Source organism: Emys orbicularis, chromosome 6, assembly GCF_028017835.1.
Source record: "Emys orbicularis isolate rEmyOrb1 chromosome 6, rEmyOrb1.hap1, whole genome shotgun sequence".
Lineage (NCBI taxonomy): Eukaryota > Metazoa > Chordata > Testudines > Emydidae > Emys > Emys orbicularis.
Window position 1 is genome coordinate 24333660 of NC_088688.1, and position 19308 is coordinate 24352967.

Consider the following 19308-nt stretch of genomic DNA (forward strand, 5'->3'; position numbering starts at 1 on the left):
TGGTATTCTATTATTGTTTAACAGCGCGACTAATCAAGCGATTACTTTTTTAATCGTGTGTTTAATCGCAATTTTTAATCGCTTGACAGCCCTATTTTAAACCATGATTTGAGGACTTCAGTAACTCAGCCAGAGGCTAGCGGTCTATGACAGGAGTGAGTGGGTGAGGTTCTGTGGCCTGCAGTGTGAAGGAGGTCAGACTAAGGTCAGAAGGGGTCATCATGATTATTTAAAGTCCATGAGTCTGAATGTATGAAATAAATGCCAACCCATAAAAATAAAAATATTCCCCCAAACCATTTGTTTTTAAGTCTTCATTGACTCAGTGTAATTATTGGCCAGCACATTTCTTGTCAAGGAAGGAGGTCTGGATTGGACTTGCTGTGGATTGATTCCAGGCACTTATTCTCACATGCCGAGTATACGGCCCCAGGTGCATTCCTAGTTTCCTAGTCCTTTCTCGTGTTGATGGGGTAACCATGGCCAGGTCTCTAAAATGTTGTTATACCGTAACACTTCTACACTGAAACACAAACAAGATTCAGATGGGAACTAAAACAATACTTGTTTGATTATTTTTGGTCCTGTCATTGAAACAGAAGTTATAAGACTTCAACTGAGCTAGAATTTGGTAGAAGGAAGGAAGAGGGATAATAGGTTCATGGAAGGTTTGGGGGTTTATGGGGTTTTTTTAGATCCTATAATGTCACTGAAATATACAAAAGTTCAGCCCAATGCAGTGAACAAGCTGGAGAAGCAGTTGAATAAGGAGTGCAGGGTGCTAAAAGATTTCAGGTCGGGGTTTTATCCTAACGGGATACGCTGGCAGGTAACTACTCAGTCTGGACTGGTACAGGACTGGGGAACATTTCATTTCTATATCTTTATCACGACCACGGACGCTCCAAGCAGTGCTGTATCTTTATTTTAACAGTCATGTTTGTTTGTGTGAAGGTATTTGTCTGTCAGGAAATTGTAAATCAAGTTGCTGGCAGGCAAGTCATGCTTTTTGAAAGTCAACAAAGATTTGATGTATAAATTAGGAATAAAAGAAAAAATGTTCTGCTTTGGGCAGAGATGTTTTTACTCAAAATAAACCTTGACAATAAGTCTAAGTGAGTTCGCAGTGTACTTCAAGCAAGATCGCATTTAATTTATTTTTCTGAGCAGAGACAACCTGCGTCTGCCAAGTGGTGGGGGGGCAGAGATGGCTTCAGCAGTGTTACTGAGCATGCTCAGTCCAAGCCAAGAAGCAAATCTGGGGGGGGTACATGACCCTGCCTCCCATGCCACCTCTGTTTCTGAGCACTTGGAAGAAAATGACTGAGAACAATGGTGCAGTTTGCCCAGTTGGCACACTCTGGTCCTTGCATGCCATGATACTATATTGACTAGCTCATTAGTCATTTGTCATCCACAATTCCAGAAGGTTCTCAAGCACTTTGAGTTTTGCAAAATGTCATCCCATGCCACTTTCAAGCTATGGGGGAATTCTCCTCTGCAGAGAATACTAATTCTACCAAAATACATCTGCTTTGCAGTTCTCTTGGGAGCACTGCTCTCTGAGCACCCTTTGTACCACAAGGAGTACAAATACCCTGAAGACACATACTTTAGTAGAGTTCTTTGTCAAATCTTAACTGCTCTGTAAGTGGAGCAGCTGCAGAACTGAGCTTTTACCAAATAGCTAGAACACATTGTGAGGAGGTTGGTGGTGATGATCTAGAAAATTACCATTTTTAGCTTTGAGGCTAAATTTACAATACAGCTGATAAGACAATACTTGCCTGAACCAGCCCCCTTATCACCTCGTCCTCCCACACACAAGTCTGCATTTTTCTGATTCAGTTTGTGTTTTGAAGGTTACTGTGTCTCAGATTAAGACCTAATATTTGTTATACCAGTTCCATTCTGTTCATATGTCATTTTATTGCACGTGTGAACCACAAACTTGTTTTAAACGCATTTTCAAAGCAAGATTCACTTACTAGGAGGTGGCATTGTAAGTGTTTAAGCAGGGGACTGAGATTGTGTTCCTTTACCAGCACTGCCACTGACTTGCTTGGTCAAGTGCTTCTCTCTCAACCTGTAAACTCGCATTAATTCAACTCTCCTACCTTTTGGTAAAGTTCTTAGAGATCCTCTGATGAAAAGCACTGTATAAGGGCTATGTAATAGAAATGACAGTGCTCTTACATGTACTGTACAAACATTAATAAGTGTTATGCTTTCTGGCACTTGGATAAGAACTTCTGTTATCACTTGTTCTTGATCTCTTACAGAGATCAACTCTAGAATCAGCTTTAATATCTGATCTCTTACTTTTCTCTCTACCAACACGGGGGATGGACTGTTTTAGAAAGAGACCTGTTTGATCAAACTATTCTGATTCTATGACCAAAAGGATAAAAATCAGTCAAATTTTGATGTTTTAGAAAATGGAATTTCCATTACTGCCTGTTGCCACCCGATATCTATAGCAATTCTGCTGTCTAGAACTTGCTCAGGGATGCCAAATGTAGGTGGCCATTTTGTTGTTAATTTGACAACTAAACATTTTTCTTCTATACGCACATTTTAGTTATTGTTTGAGTGTGTGTCATTGCTTCACAGTTAATTATACTGAGCTGAATTTTCATCCAATGTTATGGTAGTGCAGTTGCTCTCTGCTTTATTCAGAATCTGCATGAATTTTGCTGTGCATTGCTCTCTGGGCTTTCATAATAGTCACGCTTTGCATTCCTCTTAAGGATGTCATTTTGACTTAATCTCGGTGTGACGTTGTGCAGTCTATATGGTTTTATAAAAATATGATAAGTGAATATAATGTAACTGGGATATGCTTCATGCAAAAGGTCGCTTGTAAGGGATCATTACAAAGCTTATAATCTACTGAGTGTGATCATCCTATTTGTATAAATGTACCACTCTTGTATCTAAAACTAGAAATATAAAATATAACTCTGAGGGCCTATTGTAATTATGCAAAGCGTGGGCCATTAATGGTGGTTTGGAATCTTGATGACTCCCATTAACCAGGACCATTGTCTGCAGATGGCTGTGTTTTACCTGTGAGTTTTCCTGTATATGTGTGTGCTGTCAAGTGAGTAATGAAGTCTTGCAGTGACATGTGATCATGTCACCTGAACTGGAATCCATCTTTAACCTGGTGCTTTTCCAGTGAGGGAGGGTGGAAACCCAGAGGGACAAAGGATTCCCGCCTTATGCAAAAGATATATAAAGGGGTGGAACAGAACAAAGAGGGAGAGAAGAGCCATCATGAAGAATCCCCTAGCTACCACCTAAGCTGGAACAAGAGCTGTACCAGGGGAAAGAATTGTGCCCAGGCCTGGAAGGTGTCCAGTCTGAGGAAAAAACTTACTGAAACATCTCTAAGGATGAGATTATCTGTATTTAGTTTGATTAGACATAGATTTGCGCATTTTAGTTTATTTTGCTTGGTAACTGACTTTGTTCTGTCTGTTACTGCTTGAAATCACTTAAATCCTACTTTCTGTATTTAATAAAATCACTTTTTACTTATTAAATAACTCAGAGTATGTATTAATACCTGGGGGAGCAAACAACTGTGCCTCACTCTCTATCAGTGTTATGGAGGGCGAACAATTTATGAGTTTACCCTGCATAAGTTTTATACAGGGTAAAAAGGATTTATTTGGATTTAGACCCCATTGGGAGTTGGGCTTCTGAGTGTTAAAGACAAGCACACTTCTGTAAGCTGTTTTCAAGTAAACCTGCAGCTTTGGGGCAAGTAATTCAGACCCTGGGTCTCTGTTGGAGCAGACGGGAGTGTCTGGCTCAGCAAGACAGGGTGCTGGAGTCCTGAGCTGGCAGGGAAAACAGGAATAGAAGTAGTCTTGGCACATCGGTTGGCAGCTCCCAAGGAGGTTTCTGTGATCCAACCCGTCACACTCGGGTACTGTGTGATTTGTAATCAGAATGGTAGAAGCACAAACCATTAGGTGTTTATCCTCCCCTGCAGGATGGATTCCAAATGATGAGATGATTTTTCCTATGTTCAATAGGGAGCATCTGTCTTCATCTTCCCCTTGTGAGGTCACTGCTCCTGTGCTGAGGTGGGAAGGCTGGGAGCAGAGTTAATAAACTTCTTTCCCCCCACAGTAACCCTGGAAATGGTCGTCCACAGCAAAAAGGAGCCCTGCCTTAGTGAATGCCAAAGGTGTTCAGATGTCCAACCATAATGAATCCTGGTGGCAAAAGCCATCTCTATACATAAGAGAGAAATTAAAGGAATGTGTGTGTGAGAACAGGATTTGAATATGATATGCAGTGAGAATCTAACCTTCAAAAATACAGCACTTCTCCACGTCAAGCCTCACAAGTTTGTTTTTCTTTGTCTGTTTGTTTAAATTCATTTTGCAATCAGGAAGCAGGAATCAAGTTTTGTTTGCTCTCTTTTAAAAGGAAGTTTATTCATGAAAGATGCAAATAAAATGCACCACTTCAAGGCTCCCAGATGATGAAAACTCCAGCAACTGGAAATATGCAGCTTTTGTCTTGAACGTTTTAGGAAATTGTATGCAGCCTGTAAAGTGAGGTCTGAAGAAGTGAGGTTTTTACCCACGAAAGCTTATGCCCAAATAAATCTGTTAGTCTCTAAGGTGCCACCAGACTCCTTGTTGTTTTTGTAGATTCAGACTAACACGGCTACCCCCTGATACTTGACAGCCTGTAAAGAATTATTCTGTAGCAAATAAAATCTGTACAGCCCCTCTGCTTATTTCTATACTTGGGAACCTTCCCTCTTGACAACACTAAGATTACAGTGGATGAGAAGCTGGATATGAGTCAGCAGTGTGCCCTTGTTGCCAAGAAGGCTAACACATTGGGCTGCATTAATAGAAGCATTGCCAGCAGACTGAGGGAAGTGATTATTCCCCTCTATTCGGCACTGGTGAGGCCACATCTGGAGTATTGCGTCCAGTCTCTCCTCGCCCCCCCCCCCCCCTACAGAAAGGATGTGGACAAATTGGAGAGTCCAGCGGAGGGCAACGAATATGATCAGGGGGCTGGGACACATGACTTACGAGGAGAGGCTGAGGGAACTGGGCTTGTTTAGTCTGCAGAAGAGAAGAGTGAGGGTGGATTTGATAGCAGCCTTCAACTACCTGAAGGAGGAAAGAGCTCAGCTGTTCTCAATGGTGGCAGATGACAGAACAAGGAGCAATGGTCTCAAGTTGCAGTGGGGGAGGTCTAGGTTGGATATTAGGAAACACTATTTCACTAGGAGGGCGGTGAAGCACTGGGAATGGGTTACCTAGGAAGGTGGAGGAATCTCCATCCTTAGAGGTTTTTAAGGCCAGGCTTGACAAAGCCCTGGCTGGGATGATTTAGTTCAGGGGTCAGCAACCTTTAAGAAGTGGTGTGCCGAGTCTTCATTTATTCACTCTAATTTAAGGTTTTGTGTGCCAGTAATACATTTTAATGTTTTTAGAAGGTCTCTTTCTATAAGTCTATAATATATAGCTAAACTATTGTTGTATGTAAAGTAAATAAGGTTTTTAAAATGTTTAAGAAGCTTCATTTAAAATTTAAATTAAAATGCAGAGTACCTCGGACTGGTAGCCAGGACGTGGGCAGTGTGAGTGCAACTGAAAATCAGCTCACGTGCCGCCTTTGGCACGCATGCCATAGGTTGCCTACCCCTGATTTAGTTGGTATTGGTCCTGCTTTCAGCAGGGGGTTGGACTAGATGACCTCCTGAGGTCTCTTCCAACCCTAATCTTCTATGGTTCTATGAAAAGTATCCACTATTCAGAAAAGCCTGTAATTTTCCTTTTAAACCAGAGTATATTGCTAAGCCAGCAGAATTATTCTTTTTGGTCAGAATTGTTCTGCCTTAAACATGACTTATTGACTTGGCTTGCCTCAGTTGGACAATGTCAGGAGTCTCTATCCATCCTCAGTCGAATAAGATTGAACTCACTGGTCACTGTCTCCTTCAACATTAAGTTAAAGCTCCTCATCCTCTCCTCTTATGGTACTGACCAGGTGTGCCCCTCCCCCTTACATTTTTGCTTTGATTACATCCTGTGCCTCTGTATACTTTTCTGTATTTTATTTTTTCCTTACGTGGTCTGCTTCATGTAGTCTTTCACACAGCCCCATAGGCTTACAGTAGGCTTCCACCACATATGTCCACTCTTCTTTTTAAATTCCATTTTATTTTTTTGCATAGTCTTCCTGTGCCCTTCCCAATAACACCTGTGCATCTTCTTGCACCCAAGCTGTGCCGTACCTCAGTCGTCACATGTTGACTGTAAGCTGGACTTGCCAGAGGTCATGGCCTAAACGTTCAAAAGTGACTAGGCTTTTGGTAGCCCTGATTGTTGGGAGTCCAAGCTGAGATACCTTGAAAGACTTCCAGAGGACGAGTGCTCAGCATTTTGTGAAAACCTGGCCCAATCAAAGTGTCTCAAGTTACGTACCCAAACACTAAAGCAAAATCACTAGTCACGCCTGAAAATCTAGGCCCCTAGCTTTTTAGGCACAATCTGTAACACACTACATAAATAATAAGATTGTAAAATCTCCACCTGGAATTGAAAAAGTAGTTCTAGATCTAGACACATCTGGAGAAACTGCCCTCTTGCTTGAGGTTCTTAAAGGGATCGGTAAGTATACAAAGCCACACTGACCTCTTCAGTGAGGAATGAAAAATTGTGGCAAATTCAGCAACTTCCTTTCCTTCTGACTCTTGGGTCCTTTTTTTAATTTGTAGTTTAAATGTTGTTCTTTGCTGAAAACCTGCATATGTTCGCCATATAATGCCACAGAATGTAACAATATTAAAAAATTATCCTATGGGAATTTCTTTTGGCACTTCAGATTTAAAGTATCTGAAAACTTCAGTGTAGATAAAGTATCAGAGGGGTAGCCGTGTTAGTCTGTTGCTTTTTAGTGTAGATAAAGATACCAGAGTCCCCATATGGAGGGAGTGCTGTGATCAGAGTGAATACCCAAAGTATTTTCCCACAAATATGTGTTTGAATAGTTGAATTTGCTTTGCCTGTGTTTGACTCCTTGATCAATTCCCACTAATATTTCAGCAAATAAGTTTGCAATCAGGAATGCTTTTGGAAAGAGTAAAATTTTCTCAACTACTAGAATATTCACAATGCAAACTTATAACATGTAAATGTGAAGATTTGTACCAGAAACCTGAATGATGGCTCAAATTTCAAAATATTAACTATCTGAGTCAACTACAAACTAAGAGTCCTGTGGCATCTTTAAGACTAACAGATGTATTGGAGCATAAGCTTTCGTGGGTGAATGCCCACTTCGTCAGATGGTTGATAGATTTCCATTCCATACAGCTAAATGCAGTGCCTAGCATGGTGTCAAGTATCAGAGGGGTAGCCGTGTTAGTCTGGATCTGTAAAAAGCAACAGAGTCCTGTGGCACCTTTAAGACTAACAGATGTATTGGAGCATCCGACGAAGTGGGCATTCACCCACGAAAGCTTATGCTCCAATACATCTGTTAGTCTTAAAGGTGCCACAGGACTCTCTGTTGCTTTTTACAGATCCAGACTAACACGGCTACCCCTCTGATACAAACTAAGAATTACTTATAGGCAGTCAGCAAATATTTTCAAATAACTATAATCATAAAGAAACATAAGCTGCTGACAAAAAACTAGCAAACAGGTAAAACCTGTCAAATTATTCACTATGCATTATTCTCTTAGCTTTGATAATATTCACTTCATATCCTTTGTGGGTTTTTTCTTACACATGCAGATTATTTGTGCATGTTCTTCCCTCTCCCCTTCTCAATTTTTTTGGAATGACTTTTCCATAAGTTTGATACATCATCATCATCTTCCCTTAAACTTACAAAATGAGAAGACGACTTGATTCATTTACTGAATGCAAGATCCTTGGTATTCATGTAGGTGATGGCATGTGGCAGTGTGCTGTGTCAGTCATTTGCACCAGTGAAGTGTTGCTTTTAGACACCTGGGTGCATTCCGCAGCCTGAAAGGGATTGCTTTCTCCCTCTCTCACTTATTGATTCTTTCTCTGCAGTCTGTTTTTATCTAAATACAGCAAAACTTTTTATTATGCACTTGGGTATTTTTGTTACATTTGGCACAGCCCCCTACAAACAGAATCTGGCTGTAAATCATAATGTCACTGATTTAGCCAAGTTATTACTATGCAAGTGTTTATGATTCTGACAAATAGTGTCCAAATGTAAAGAAGCAGAGTGTGTCCTTCACGCAAATTCTAATCTTGGGTAGCTATGATCTAATTGTATATCTACACAAATGTGTTTGATTCTGATTCAATATTGGAGAAATGTTGTACCAGCTAAATTAGAGGTGTTGGATTTTTATCACTCAAGTCACTTCCCTCCTCCAATCATTTTTCCCAGAACACCGAGAAATATTTTCTTCTGGAAAAATCTTGTTTATAAGATTCTGTTTATTGGTCACTTAGTACATGAGTCTTGTTTCTGATTTTAATATATAAATATATATCACCCTCCAGCCAGACATTCTTCTGATGTTCTTTAGTATATTTACAGAAAGGCTTTAAATGTTTAGTTTGTTATTTATGGCAGTGGTGGGCACCATGATGAATGCGCAGGATATTTCTGTGTATCCCAAGAACAGTTTAAAGCCAGAGCAGTGCACTCCAAGCTTCTGCCACAGTGATCGGCAGTGCTGGTCTGGTGGGGTGATCTAGGACTCAGTTCTGCAAGCTGCTGAGCGCTCTCAGCCTAAGCTTAAGTGTTCTGCTAAAGTCATCAGCGCGCTTGGTTTTTGGTCCTTTCATCTCTATTGAGATTTTTTTTTTTAAAGGCTGCAAATTAGTTCCAATTAGTATATTGTATATGTTATGCCCATAGAGCAGGGGTTCTCAAACTGGGGGTCAGGACCCCTAAGGGGGTCGCAAGGTTATTACATGGGGGGTCATGAGTTGTCAGCCTCTATCCCAAACCCGGCTTTGCCTCCAGCATTTATAATGGTGTTTAAAAATATAAAAATATGTTAATTTATAAGGGGGGGTTGCACTCAGAGGCTTGCTGCGTAAAAGGGGTCACCAGTACAAAAGTGTGAGAACCACTGCCATAGACCCTAATCTGGGGCTGGGTGGGGACCCAGTGAGCTAGGTGCTGTACACACATGAAAGAAAAAGATCCTGCCCCAAAGAACTTGCGAAATATGCTTATGATGAGAGGACAGTGAAGTGATTGAGTTTATTAGTAGCAATCCGAGCACTCAAGCTGCAGAGTAAAGACAAGACCACCAATGTAGGTCAGAGCCATGGTTTAAGGAAAGAAGGGTTGGTAAATGAGCACTGAATTTAACCACAGACAAAACCGTAGCATAAACCACTTCCAGTCTAGATCATTATCACCCACCAATTGTTGCCCTTCATTAACTTCTCAGTAGAACCTTTTATACAATATTTATATACCCTTAGTCTGCATAGCTGCTATGGTACATGCAGTTTAGTGGAGTATAGTGTTGCTGTTCAGATGTCCTCTGCCAGAAACCTCTACAGAATTGTTGTCACTTATCTCACATTTCCTTTATTATTTGTATTACTGTGTTGCTTAGGAGTCCTAGTTGTCGACCAGGATCCAGTGGGGTTCTGTACAGATCTTGTTTAGTGGGCTGATGCCCATTTGGAAGCAACTCTTTGATGCTGGCTTCCTTTAAATATTAAAACTACTATCCAAAATGTAAACTCTTAAATACAGTAGTTGATATTTGGGGGGTGGAAGGAGACATGATGAGATGTTTAATTGCCTTTTTGATCTTAGAAATCTGTTGTTTTCATCAGATGAGGTTGGTAGTATTGATAGCAATCAAACTTTTAGAAGACCCTCCCAAAAAACTACTTACTATTGGAGTTTTGGTTTCTTTACAATTGCTAGCATGCGTGCTAAGCTGCCTCCATATCTCTCACTTGTAGTGGTTTGGGATTAGTTTGAACTGCCTTTGTCCTTTGGATTTGGGTTTTACACCACAACTTGTGGTCCTGAGAAATGTACACAGCTATCTGAAAGCAAATTACTGTCCAAATTACTCATCAACTTGGTATGCAGAGTCATTTTCTAGTAAAATCACTCAGAATACTGTCTCTCGTATGAATCATCTTTGTAGTCAAATTGCACATGCTGTACATAAACTCTTCCAGTTTTCAAAAGCCCCATCCCTCCCCCTCTGCTTCCCATCTTGCTATGGTCATCTGGCATACCTCAGTAAAACCACATGGCTGCCTGTTCACAGGACACAGTCTGTAAATCCTGAAACACCAAAGATGTTGTGTGAAATGGTTGGATAGAATACAACTACTGCTGTCTACTCTGTAGTTAAGTCTTTAGCCATTACTTCTGTTGAATGGGTCTCTAGTGGCTGGCAACTTCCACAACTTCCTACTTTGCCAACAAGCAAGATAATGCATGGTGAAAAGCAAAACCCAAAATTAGAGTATGTTTATAGCACAGTCTCGCAACTCTGCAATATCTGTGATCTCTCGGTAACTTATTGAGGGTAGATGAGCAGTACAAGTGTGTTATTTGCTTCTGCTTGAGGACCAGTCCAGGCGTCACTGACTTGAGTTGGAGTCTTGCCACTGACTTCAATGGGGCCAGGATTTGGCTATTAGTTTAGAAGTTGGATAGGAACTGATGTGTGTAATGTACTTGGTTAGTAAGAAGTCATCCTGAGCAGAAGTATGAACGTGGAAGGAAAACGCTTTTAGCCGTCACACGTTCATTATATACTTGGGGAATATTTGGAGGAGTTGAGGGATGCAAAATGGAAAAGCTGAACGGTTGGCTTACGAATGCTAATGGAAAAGAGATGTTAATAAAATCAGCTGAGTGTAAATTGTCTTTCAGTTTTCACCTGGCTGCTGCTAAAGGACATGCTGAGTGCCTCAGAATTATGATGACGCATGGTGTGGATGTCACGGCACAGGATGGTACAGGTACATAACTATGAGCTTTTGCTATATGTTTTATATAGGACAAGATGTAGGCTTAGTCTACACTACAAAGTTATGTCGGAAAGGAGTGTGGAAGAAAAAAAATCACCGCCCCAGCTAATGTAGCTATGCTAGCAAAAACCCCAGTTTAGGCACAGCTATGCTGATAGTGCTTCAGCTGGCATAGCTAAAGTCAATCAAAGAATTGCTGTAGCTGCACCAGCAGAACTCCTGTCGACATAGCTGCTTAAGCTATGCCAAAAAAGGCTCTGTAGCATAGACAAGACCAGGGGTCTCAAACACGTGGCCCGCGGGGCTATTTCCTGCGGCCAGCCAAGCGGCCTGCACACCCCCCTGGCCTACCTCCAGGCCAGGGGCGGGCAAACTACAGCCGCAGGATTGCCCCTCTCGAGCCCCGCGCCACTCCCTGAAGTGGCTGGCATCAAGTCCCTGCGGCCGGGGAGGCGGGGGAGCAGAGGGCTCCATCCGTGTGTTGCTCTGGCTTCCAGGCAGGCACCGCCTCACCTTCCCCCCCCCCCCCCCCCCCCCCGCAGCTCCTATTGGCCGGGAACGGGGAACCGCGGCCAATGGGAGCTTCGGGGGATGTACCTGGAAGAGCGGCAAGCAGCGTGTGGAGCCCTGCATCCCCCTCCCCCAGGGGCCGCAGGGACATGGTTCCAGCTACTTCCCGGAGCGGAGCGGGGCCGGGGCTGGCAGCCTGCCCTGGCCGCGGTGTGTGCCGCGCCACCCCGGAGCCCGAAGCCCTCCTGCACCCCGCCCCCCAACCCCCTGCCCTGAGCCCCCTTCCTGCACCTCAACCCCCTGCCCTGAGCCCCTTGCTGCATCCCATACCCCTTCTTCACCCCAATCCCCTGCCCTGAGCCCCCTGCCTGCACCCCAACCCCCTGCCTTGAGCCCCCTGCTGTATCCCACACCCCTTCTGTACCCTGATCCCCCTGCCTGCACCCCAACCCCCTGCTGCAGCTCAACTTCCTGCCCTGAGCCTCCGCCATACCCCTCATGCTCCCTCTGGGGGCAGGGAGGGGGCGGAGTTGGGGGGACTTCAGGGGAGGGGTTGGAATGGGGGCAGGGAAGGGGTGGGAAGAGGCTGGGCCTCATGGAAGGGGTGGAGTGGGGGCAGGGCCGGGGGCAGCGAGGGGGGTGTGTGTGTGTGTCAGTGATGCAGCCCTCGGGCCAATGAACTAGCCCTCATGTGGCCCTCGTGGTCATTTGAGTTTGAGACCCCTGAACAAGACCAAAGTCTTGTTTTCGAAATGAGAAGTCAGACATCTGTAAACAACATGTCACGTGAAATTATGCAGCTACATTGATTGTGAAAACTGGGTGACTAGTTGAACAGCTTGTATTTGTTAGGTGCTTTACTGCTCATTTGCATGCATCTTTTAGCAGTTTGATAAAGCATTTGCAGTATTATGCATGCAGACATAAACATACACACTGTTGGTGCTTTAACTCATACCTCCAGTCTTGAAAATTTCAACCTCAGGGTTATAAAATTAAGCATGCTAGTGGACTCAAGACGGCAAAATAATTGATGGTTCTCCAACATAAAACTTGTTTTGTTAATTTCATGTCTTCAGGACTCTGTCTAGTTTAGATAAAGATTTTTAGGCTTCACTTTTATGTGTATCCAAACTATTAACCCCATTAACTGTCCTGGAATTGCAGCAGGGCATTTCCTGAGCATTGATGGCTGATTGGTAGGAACTGATTGCCCAAAGCAGAGCTCAGAGCTATTTACCCTGAAGTGTTTCAGTTCTCAAGAAAATCCCTGTGCCTTTTATCATTAACGCTTTAAAGAGAAAATGGGGGGAAACTGGCAGAGTTTTTAATAGACTATGGTGTTTCGGTTGGGGTATTTACAGAATGAATACTCTGTATGTTAACTAGCCAGTCCAGTTTGCCTGAATGACCCGTCAATACTCCATCTTTCACCATAATAGGCTTTAAACATTGGGTGGACTCATCCATTTCTGACTAAAACACCTATGTGATGGGTTAGTTTTCTTGCACACAACAGAATACTTACCACATGTGAGAGGTGCTCTGTGATTTTGGAGGAAGAATTCAAATTACACATGCAAAACTGGGAGAGTGGTTAACTTTGAACCCGTAGGTGCACCAGGTATAAAATTTGACCCAAACTTTGTCACTTTATGATCCTGTTTCAGGACTGATTAATCCATTCATCATTTTGAATGGTGAGCAGCTATTCTCTTCTGAGCTTCAAACTGATGCTTGTTTCAGTTTGAAGAAACTTTGCTTTGGTAGTCCTCCTGTCTCATCCTCTGTGTACTGCCACTGACCACATAAACAATGGCTCTTGAGTATCAGTATTAGAGTACTGTTTCTTGACCGCTTCTTTCTCTTCTTCATATTTAGTATACTCTTAACTTTTTCTTTCTGACTTCCCTGTTTCTTCTGGGGCTATATGCATAAAAGCTGATGAGATATTGCAGTCTTTAGTCTTGTTTCTATAAACAGTATTGCATTGTTAGCCAGATAGTATTGAGAACTCACAAATTGATAAAACAGGCACAAAAGGAGTCTGCAGAGTGTATGTCCCTGGTGAGTGTGTTACTGGTCATCCTCTCTGCCTGATCAGCAGAGGATACAAGTCTGGTACAGCCCCAGCTAGAGGGTCCTGGCTTTTTAGCTCAAGGTGTAGCAGCTCCTGCTTTTAGCTCTGGATATCCCTGGCTCAGTCCCAAGATGACAGCTGTCTCAGAAGCACTTGCTGAACATATCTGTGCAGCAATTCTGGAGCGATCTAAGGGAGGCTGCATGGCTATAAAAGAGGGAATTACTTGTTTTCTGTAAATGCACCCAAATATTATGATCTAGGTAGGATATTTTAATATGCCCATCTCTGTTGTGGTATCTAGGCTATGGTGAGCACAATATTGCTTTTTAAAGAAACAGTACATAATCTCACTTTTGTTGTGCAATTCATAATTATTAATATTTAATTTGCTTTGTTTGTATTAATTTAGGGCACACTGCTTTACATCTTGCAGCAAAGAACAGCCACCTTGATTGCATCAAGAGGCTTCTTCAGGTAAAGTAAAATGAAACTGAGTATTAGATCACTAACATACGTTCACTAGCTCTCTTGCTCCTCTGCTAAATGTGGGTCTTTTAGATTGACCACTTGTTCCCCATAATCATCTGCACCAGATTCTTGCATTCTTGATATCCCTCAGCTTTAGGGCCCTTCTTCCTTTGTCTTCACCCCCTGTCTAAATTAGTGAAGGATAGCATGATATCCTCACTGAGATCCTTGGCTTTGGAACTTGCTTCTCCCACCCCCAAACCCATTAGCCTGACAGTCTCCAGGATGGATTCCATGCGAATTGCAAGGTCTACCTAATTTCCTGCTCTTTCCCTAAGGTAGCAAGTAAAGAAGTAAAGAGGATTGCAGGCGAGGGAATCAACGTGACTGGCACAGCCCTGCTTGCCCAGGAAGATGGTGGAATGTAAAGAAGCGATAACAGATTTGCAGTGGAGGAAGTGACTGTAGTCATGGCACTTTGCCTCTGCTCCTGTCCCTTGAGCAAATGTTTAGTGTGTGCCATGGGCTGGGGGTTAGTGGGATGGACCTTGCAGTGTCAGAGGCATTGAGGGAAGATGGAGGAGAGAGAAGCAAAGGTAGCCTCCGGCTGAACCAGCAGAGGAGAGAGTGGGGAGTTGGGAATTACGAGTGGTGTAGATGGGATCTGCAGATGGGGACAAGTGGGTGATGTTGAAGGAGACAAGGTGATAGTTGGAAAGAGAGAATTTGGATATTGAGAGATGGGACCCAATGGTTAATGACCGTTCTAACAGTACCAGTGATAGCATTGACAGTGACATCCAGCTGTCACTGGTCATACTGCATGCAGTAATAGGTTAATTCAACTACCGATAGTGGTTGGATGTGGGTGGGTGAGTATTAAAGTACCCATTCCCTCACTCAGCAGCTACAGCAGCTCACTGCTTTGTTGGTTAAGTATTATGTATCTCTTTGTAAACAATTAGAAACCGGCGTGGTGTTACAAATGCAAAAAATTGTTTGTTCATGCTCTGATCACACTCCTGTTTCTTTGCGGACTTGCTTTACGTGATGTAAGCTGTTACAAATGTAAGGAATGCATAAGATCAACATGTGTCTTTGAAGTTGAATTCAAGAAGACTAGATATACATCTTAAATTTTAAATGTATTGGCTTCCTTTATTGAAGCTGGTAATATATTTGCAACTGAGCCCACTTACCCAGCAGTTTTGCTAAAGTTTATAGATGTGCTGTGTTTAAAAGCCTGAAGCTAATACTTTTCATTTTAAAAACCAGTTCTTTTAAAAATACCACTTTAGTAATATTATGCATTAGATTAAAATTTTATGCACTGAAAAATGCCGTGTTAAAGGACTGTAAGATTTATTACTTTAACTAGGTATGATGGTAAAAGTATTAAAGGAAAGCCAGGATTTTAAAATTATTCTGTGATGGCTGTTGGCTTTTTGAAAAATCCTCATAAAGATAGATTATAATTGTATTTATTATCTTAATAGTCACTTCATTTAAGATACCTAAAAATGAAGCATACATTTTCTTTAACAAAGACTATAAATAATGTGGCCAAACTGCATTATAAAATGGGTTTGTTTGGTTTTTTTAAATAAAATTTGGAGGTGGGGATTTTTTGAGAGTACTCTTTACCCAAGACAGCCAGATATAGACTGTACTGAATGTATAGTTTCCTTTATTCTGCAACTTTTGTTCTTCATCACTGGCTAGGAAGGTCACGGGGTCATGTCTTCCTCCCAAGAGTGTTGTCTTCCATAACTCCAGTGTATGTGTTTCAGCAAATGGGATGCATGCTAAAGTAGTTAAGATTTATTGAGAGGAAAACTATCCCTTTTAATGATTAACCCAGTGTTTATTGGTTTTTATGGACTGGGACATCTGTGGTAGTTCACAAAGCTGGTTGTCCCAAGAGGTCATCCCTCTGCACTTGCAGCAAACAAATGCTTTGTGTTCTTATATTTCTCTCTAAGCATTTTCTTTTTCTTTCTACAGTCGAAATGCCCAGCAGACAGCACTGACAACTCTGGGAAAACAGCTTTACATTATGCGGGTAATTTTTCTATTGAAAACTTGTTATCCACTCTCTTATTCTGGCATTTACACAATCCTAGACATTCTCCTTTATACTAGAACTTGATAAATGCTAATCACATAGATCCAGTAACTCCTCGTGTGATTTTCATGCTATGATTGGAAAAGTAGTCAGCACAACAGTAAGATGCATTAAAGTAGGCTCTGCTTCTGTTTCCTCATAGAACTACATTTCCTTCACTTTTCTTTTCATTTTTTCTTGTTTATAGCTTCTTGGCATTGTTTCAGTGTTTCTGATTTTTTTTTTCTTTTTTAAAGTTATAACGAACTCCCTGCTTAAATCAATGACATCTCAGTTTTACTGATTGTAGTGACTTATGTCCAGATGGCCAGTAGACTTCAGCGTTGCTACACTTCAAACAAGTGAATCAAACATATTGCTTTTAAAATCCTGTACAGTTAATGGGTATTCATGAAAGTGCTGAGAAAGAAGATGCTGTAATGTATTAAGGGTCAAGTTGTTCAGGTTTTGGGGCAAAAAGACGATCCTCTTATGCTACTCTGGGCTGTGATTACTAGTTTATTTTAAAATATAACTTGCTTTTCACAATTCATGCTCTTTGTTTTCTGCCCACCCTCCGTCTGCTTGGACAGTAAAAAGAGATGAATCAATTTGATTGGTTAGTTCTCAGACACTAGCATAATGCTGCAGTCTTTGGTTTGCAAGCAGGCAGGGAAACCTCTAAATCTGCAAATGCCCTTTCTGTGGATTTTTTTTTAAAGAGAACCTCTAATATTTTTCAATGTGAATGTTTGAGTTGAACTCTTTGATGCTCCCGCCATTATACACGGGCAATGCAGAGACAATAGACTTTAAAAATGGATTTAATTGACTTGTATTCTTTTTTTTTCAGCATCATGTGGCTGCCTTCAAGTAGTTCAACTTTTGTGTGAGCACAAATGCCCAATTAATGTCAAAGATTTGGTATGTACTTTATCTCACTGAACACTTTAAAATGGTTTTCCATCTTTCAATCTGGCAAACTTCTACTACAGCAGTTTCTAGGCAATACCTTTTCTAATGTCTCTTATTTCCATTGGGGGGAAGTTGCCTTTACACCTGATCTGCTGGTGCACACCTGGAAGAGAAGTGCTTCACCATCTAATGCAAAAAAGACCAAACTTGCTGCTCATGAAACTGAGGGATTAGTGTTAGTGGCCAGAAACAGGCATATGGCCTTGATCCAAAGCCCATTGGAATCTGATGGAGTTTTTCCGTTGACTCAGGTTGGCTGTGGTTGAGGCACATTGTGTGGACAAGTCCTGACCAGCAAGTCTCTTCCTTCCACTAACCTTATTACTTACTAGTTGTATTACCGTAGCACCTAGGAGCCCTAATCATGGACCAGGACCCTGTTGTGTTAGGCACTGTCCAAACACAGAGGAAAAAGACAGTTCCTGCCCCCAAGGAGTTTGTAATCTAAGTGTAAGACCAGAGATGGATACAGACAGGTTGACAGAGGAATATAAGGAAACAATGAGACAATATTGGTCAGCCTAATAGGCAGCGGTGTCCGCATGCCAACAGCCTAACTGTTGTCAAGCTTTTTATAGTTTTCACAGCTGATTAAAAGCTCGGTGCCCAATTCATTGTACGACTTAGCCTGTCGAGAGAGTTGCTGGAAAACAGCTAAAGACTATCCCGTCTCTACTATAGAAGAAAATGAAAATTCTCTCTCCTTTTATAGAGAAAAGCTATCAGATGGGTGCCATGTGCCAGCCCGTCTCATTTCCCATATTTGTAAGGCAAAGGTAGCAGCTATAGTGAGCCCTTGCGCATTAAATGTATCTTGAATTTGAGGCGGTGAATCACCTCTTGTGTGGCATAGATTATTATTATAAAGCACACTCTGGACTGCACCCTTGTGCTTGCCCCGCTAACACACAACCCACTCCACATGTAACTTGTATATACTCAGGGGCGCTGGAACAATTTTTATAGTGGGGGTGCTGAGAGCCGTTGAACCAAACTCTAAACCCTGTATATAATGGAAACCACTTCAAGCCACGGGGTGCTCCAGCACCCCTCGTTCCAGCACCTATGTGTATACACAGTGACACTGAATACTTGCTCATGTTGTTGAGTTTGGAATAAAGGGTTTGCACTATCATGTTGGAAAGACTGATGTTCCCTGTTCCTTCTTATTAGCTGGAGGTAAGGGAAGCTCTTTGTGGTGGTGTGGAGTTTTTTGCTTCCAGTGGAAACATGCTATGTGGACATGAGGGTATGGTTAAAGAGTGCCCCAGGACCTGGCATGTCTTTTCTCTTCATTGTTTGTGGGGGTGGAAAGAAATATCATGCTTAACCTTCCTGGTAAACAAAGTTTTTGTTTACAGACTAGCTAATGAGATTGAATAATGTATATCCATCTATATATCTTAGGCCCTTTTATTGCCTTGGCTGTCATTACCATAGCATCTGAGCACCTTTCTATCTTTAACGTGTTAGCTTCACAACAGCCCTGTGAGCTAGGGAAGTGCTGTTATCCCCATTTTATAGATGGGGAACCGAGACACAGACACTAAGTGCTTTGCCCTAGGTCAGACAGGACATCTGTGGTGGAGCAGAAAATTGAAGCCATGTCTTCCAGGCTAGCACCCTAACCACTGGACCATTCTCCTCTGAATCCATAGAGACATAGTGGATGGAGTCCACTTTTGCTGGCTGTACTCTGTATCCTTAAGGTTTCAGAGAAGTTAATTTAAAATAGAGTAGCCACCATGAAACGTCCATGGACAACACAAATCACTGAGTGGCATCCAAGCTTTTGAGGTTCTCCTAAAAAATTATATCTTGCATAACAAAAGACTGGTGGCGTTCCAGAGTTCAGGCATAAAAACACTCATCCATGCTGTCTGAACTCAATATCATTTCTCCAGTCAGAGAAACTTCTTCCTTCGCACCTGCCATGCCTGTTATTGGCTCTGTCACAAAACTTATACTTAGAATTTGTCTCACTTGAAGACTTACCTGGTGTGAAACCTTGTCCTTTTGATTCTATTTACCTAATTAGTGTTTAAACTCACCACATATTGTGGAAATATTTCTTAAGAAATTAAATGACTTATAGGACCTAAGAGACCTGCTGCGACCCGCTGTAGAGTTAACCAAAGAGCAAAGGGATAACCAGCAGCATTCCT

General features: G+C 42.0%; 1 protein-coding gene across 2 annotated transcripts in view; it reads left to right on the top strand.

The window, feature by feature from the left end:
- Positions 1 to 19308, top strand: part of RAI14 (retinoic acid induced 14) — a 58062-nt gene that overhangs the window by 21144 nt on the left and 17610 nt on the right. Inside the window, exons 3-6 of one of the 2 annotated variants that reach the window (XM_065406601.1) lie at positions 10906 to 10994; positions 14006 to 14070; positions 16069 to 16126; positions 17022 to 17092. In XM_065406601.1, coding sequence (XP_065262673.1) covers positions 10906 to 10994; positions 14006 to 14070; positions 16069 to 16126; positions 17022 to 17092 — 283 coding nt within the window. Of the gene's footprint in view, positions 1 to 10905; positions 10995 to 14005; positions 14071 to 16068; positions 16127 to 17021; positions 17093 to 19308 lie in introns of those variants that run through there. The other variant, XM_065406602.1, reaches the window with a different exon arrangement.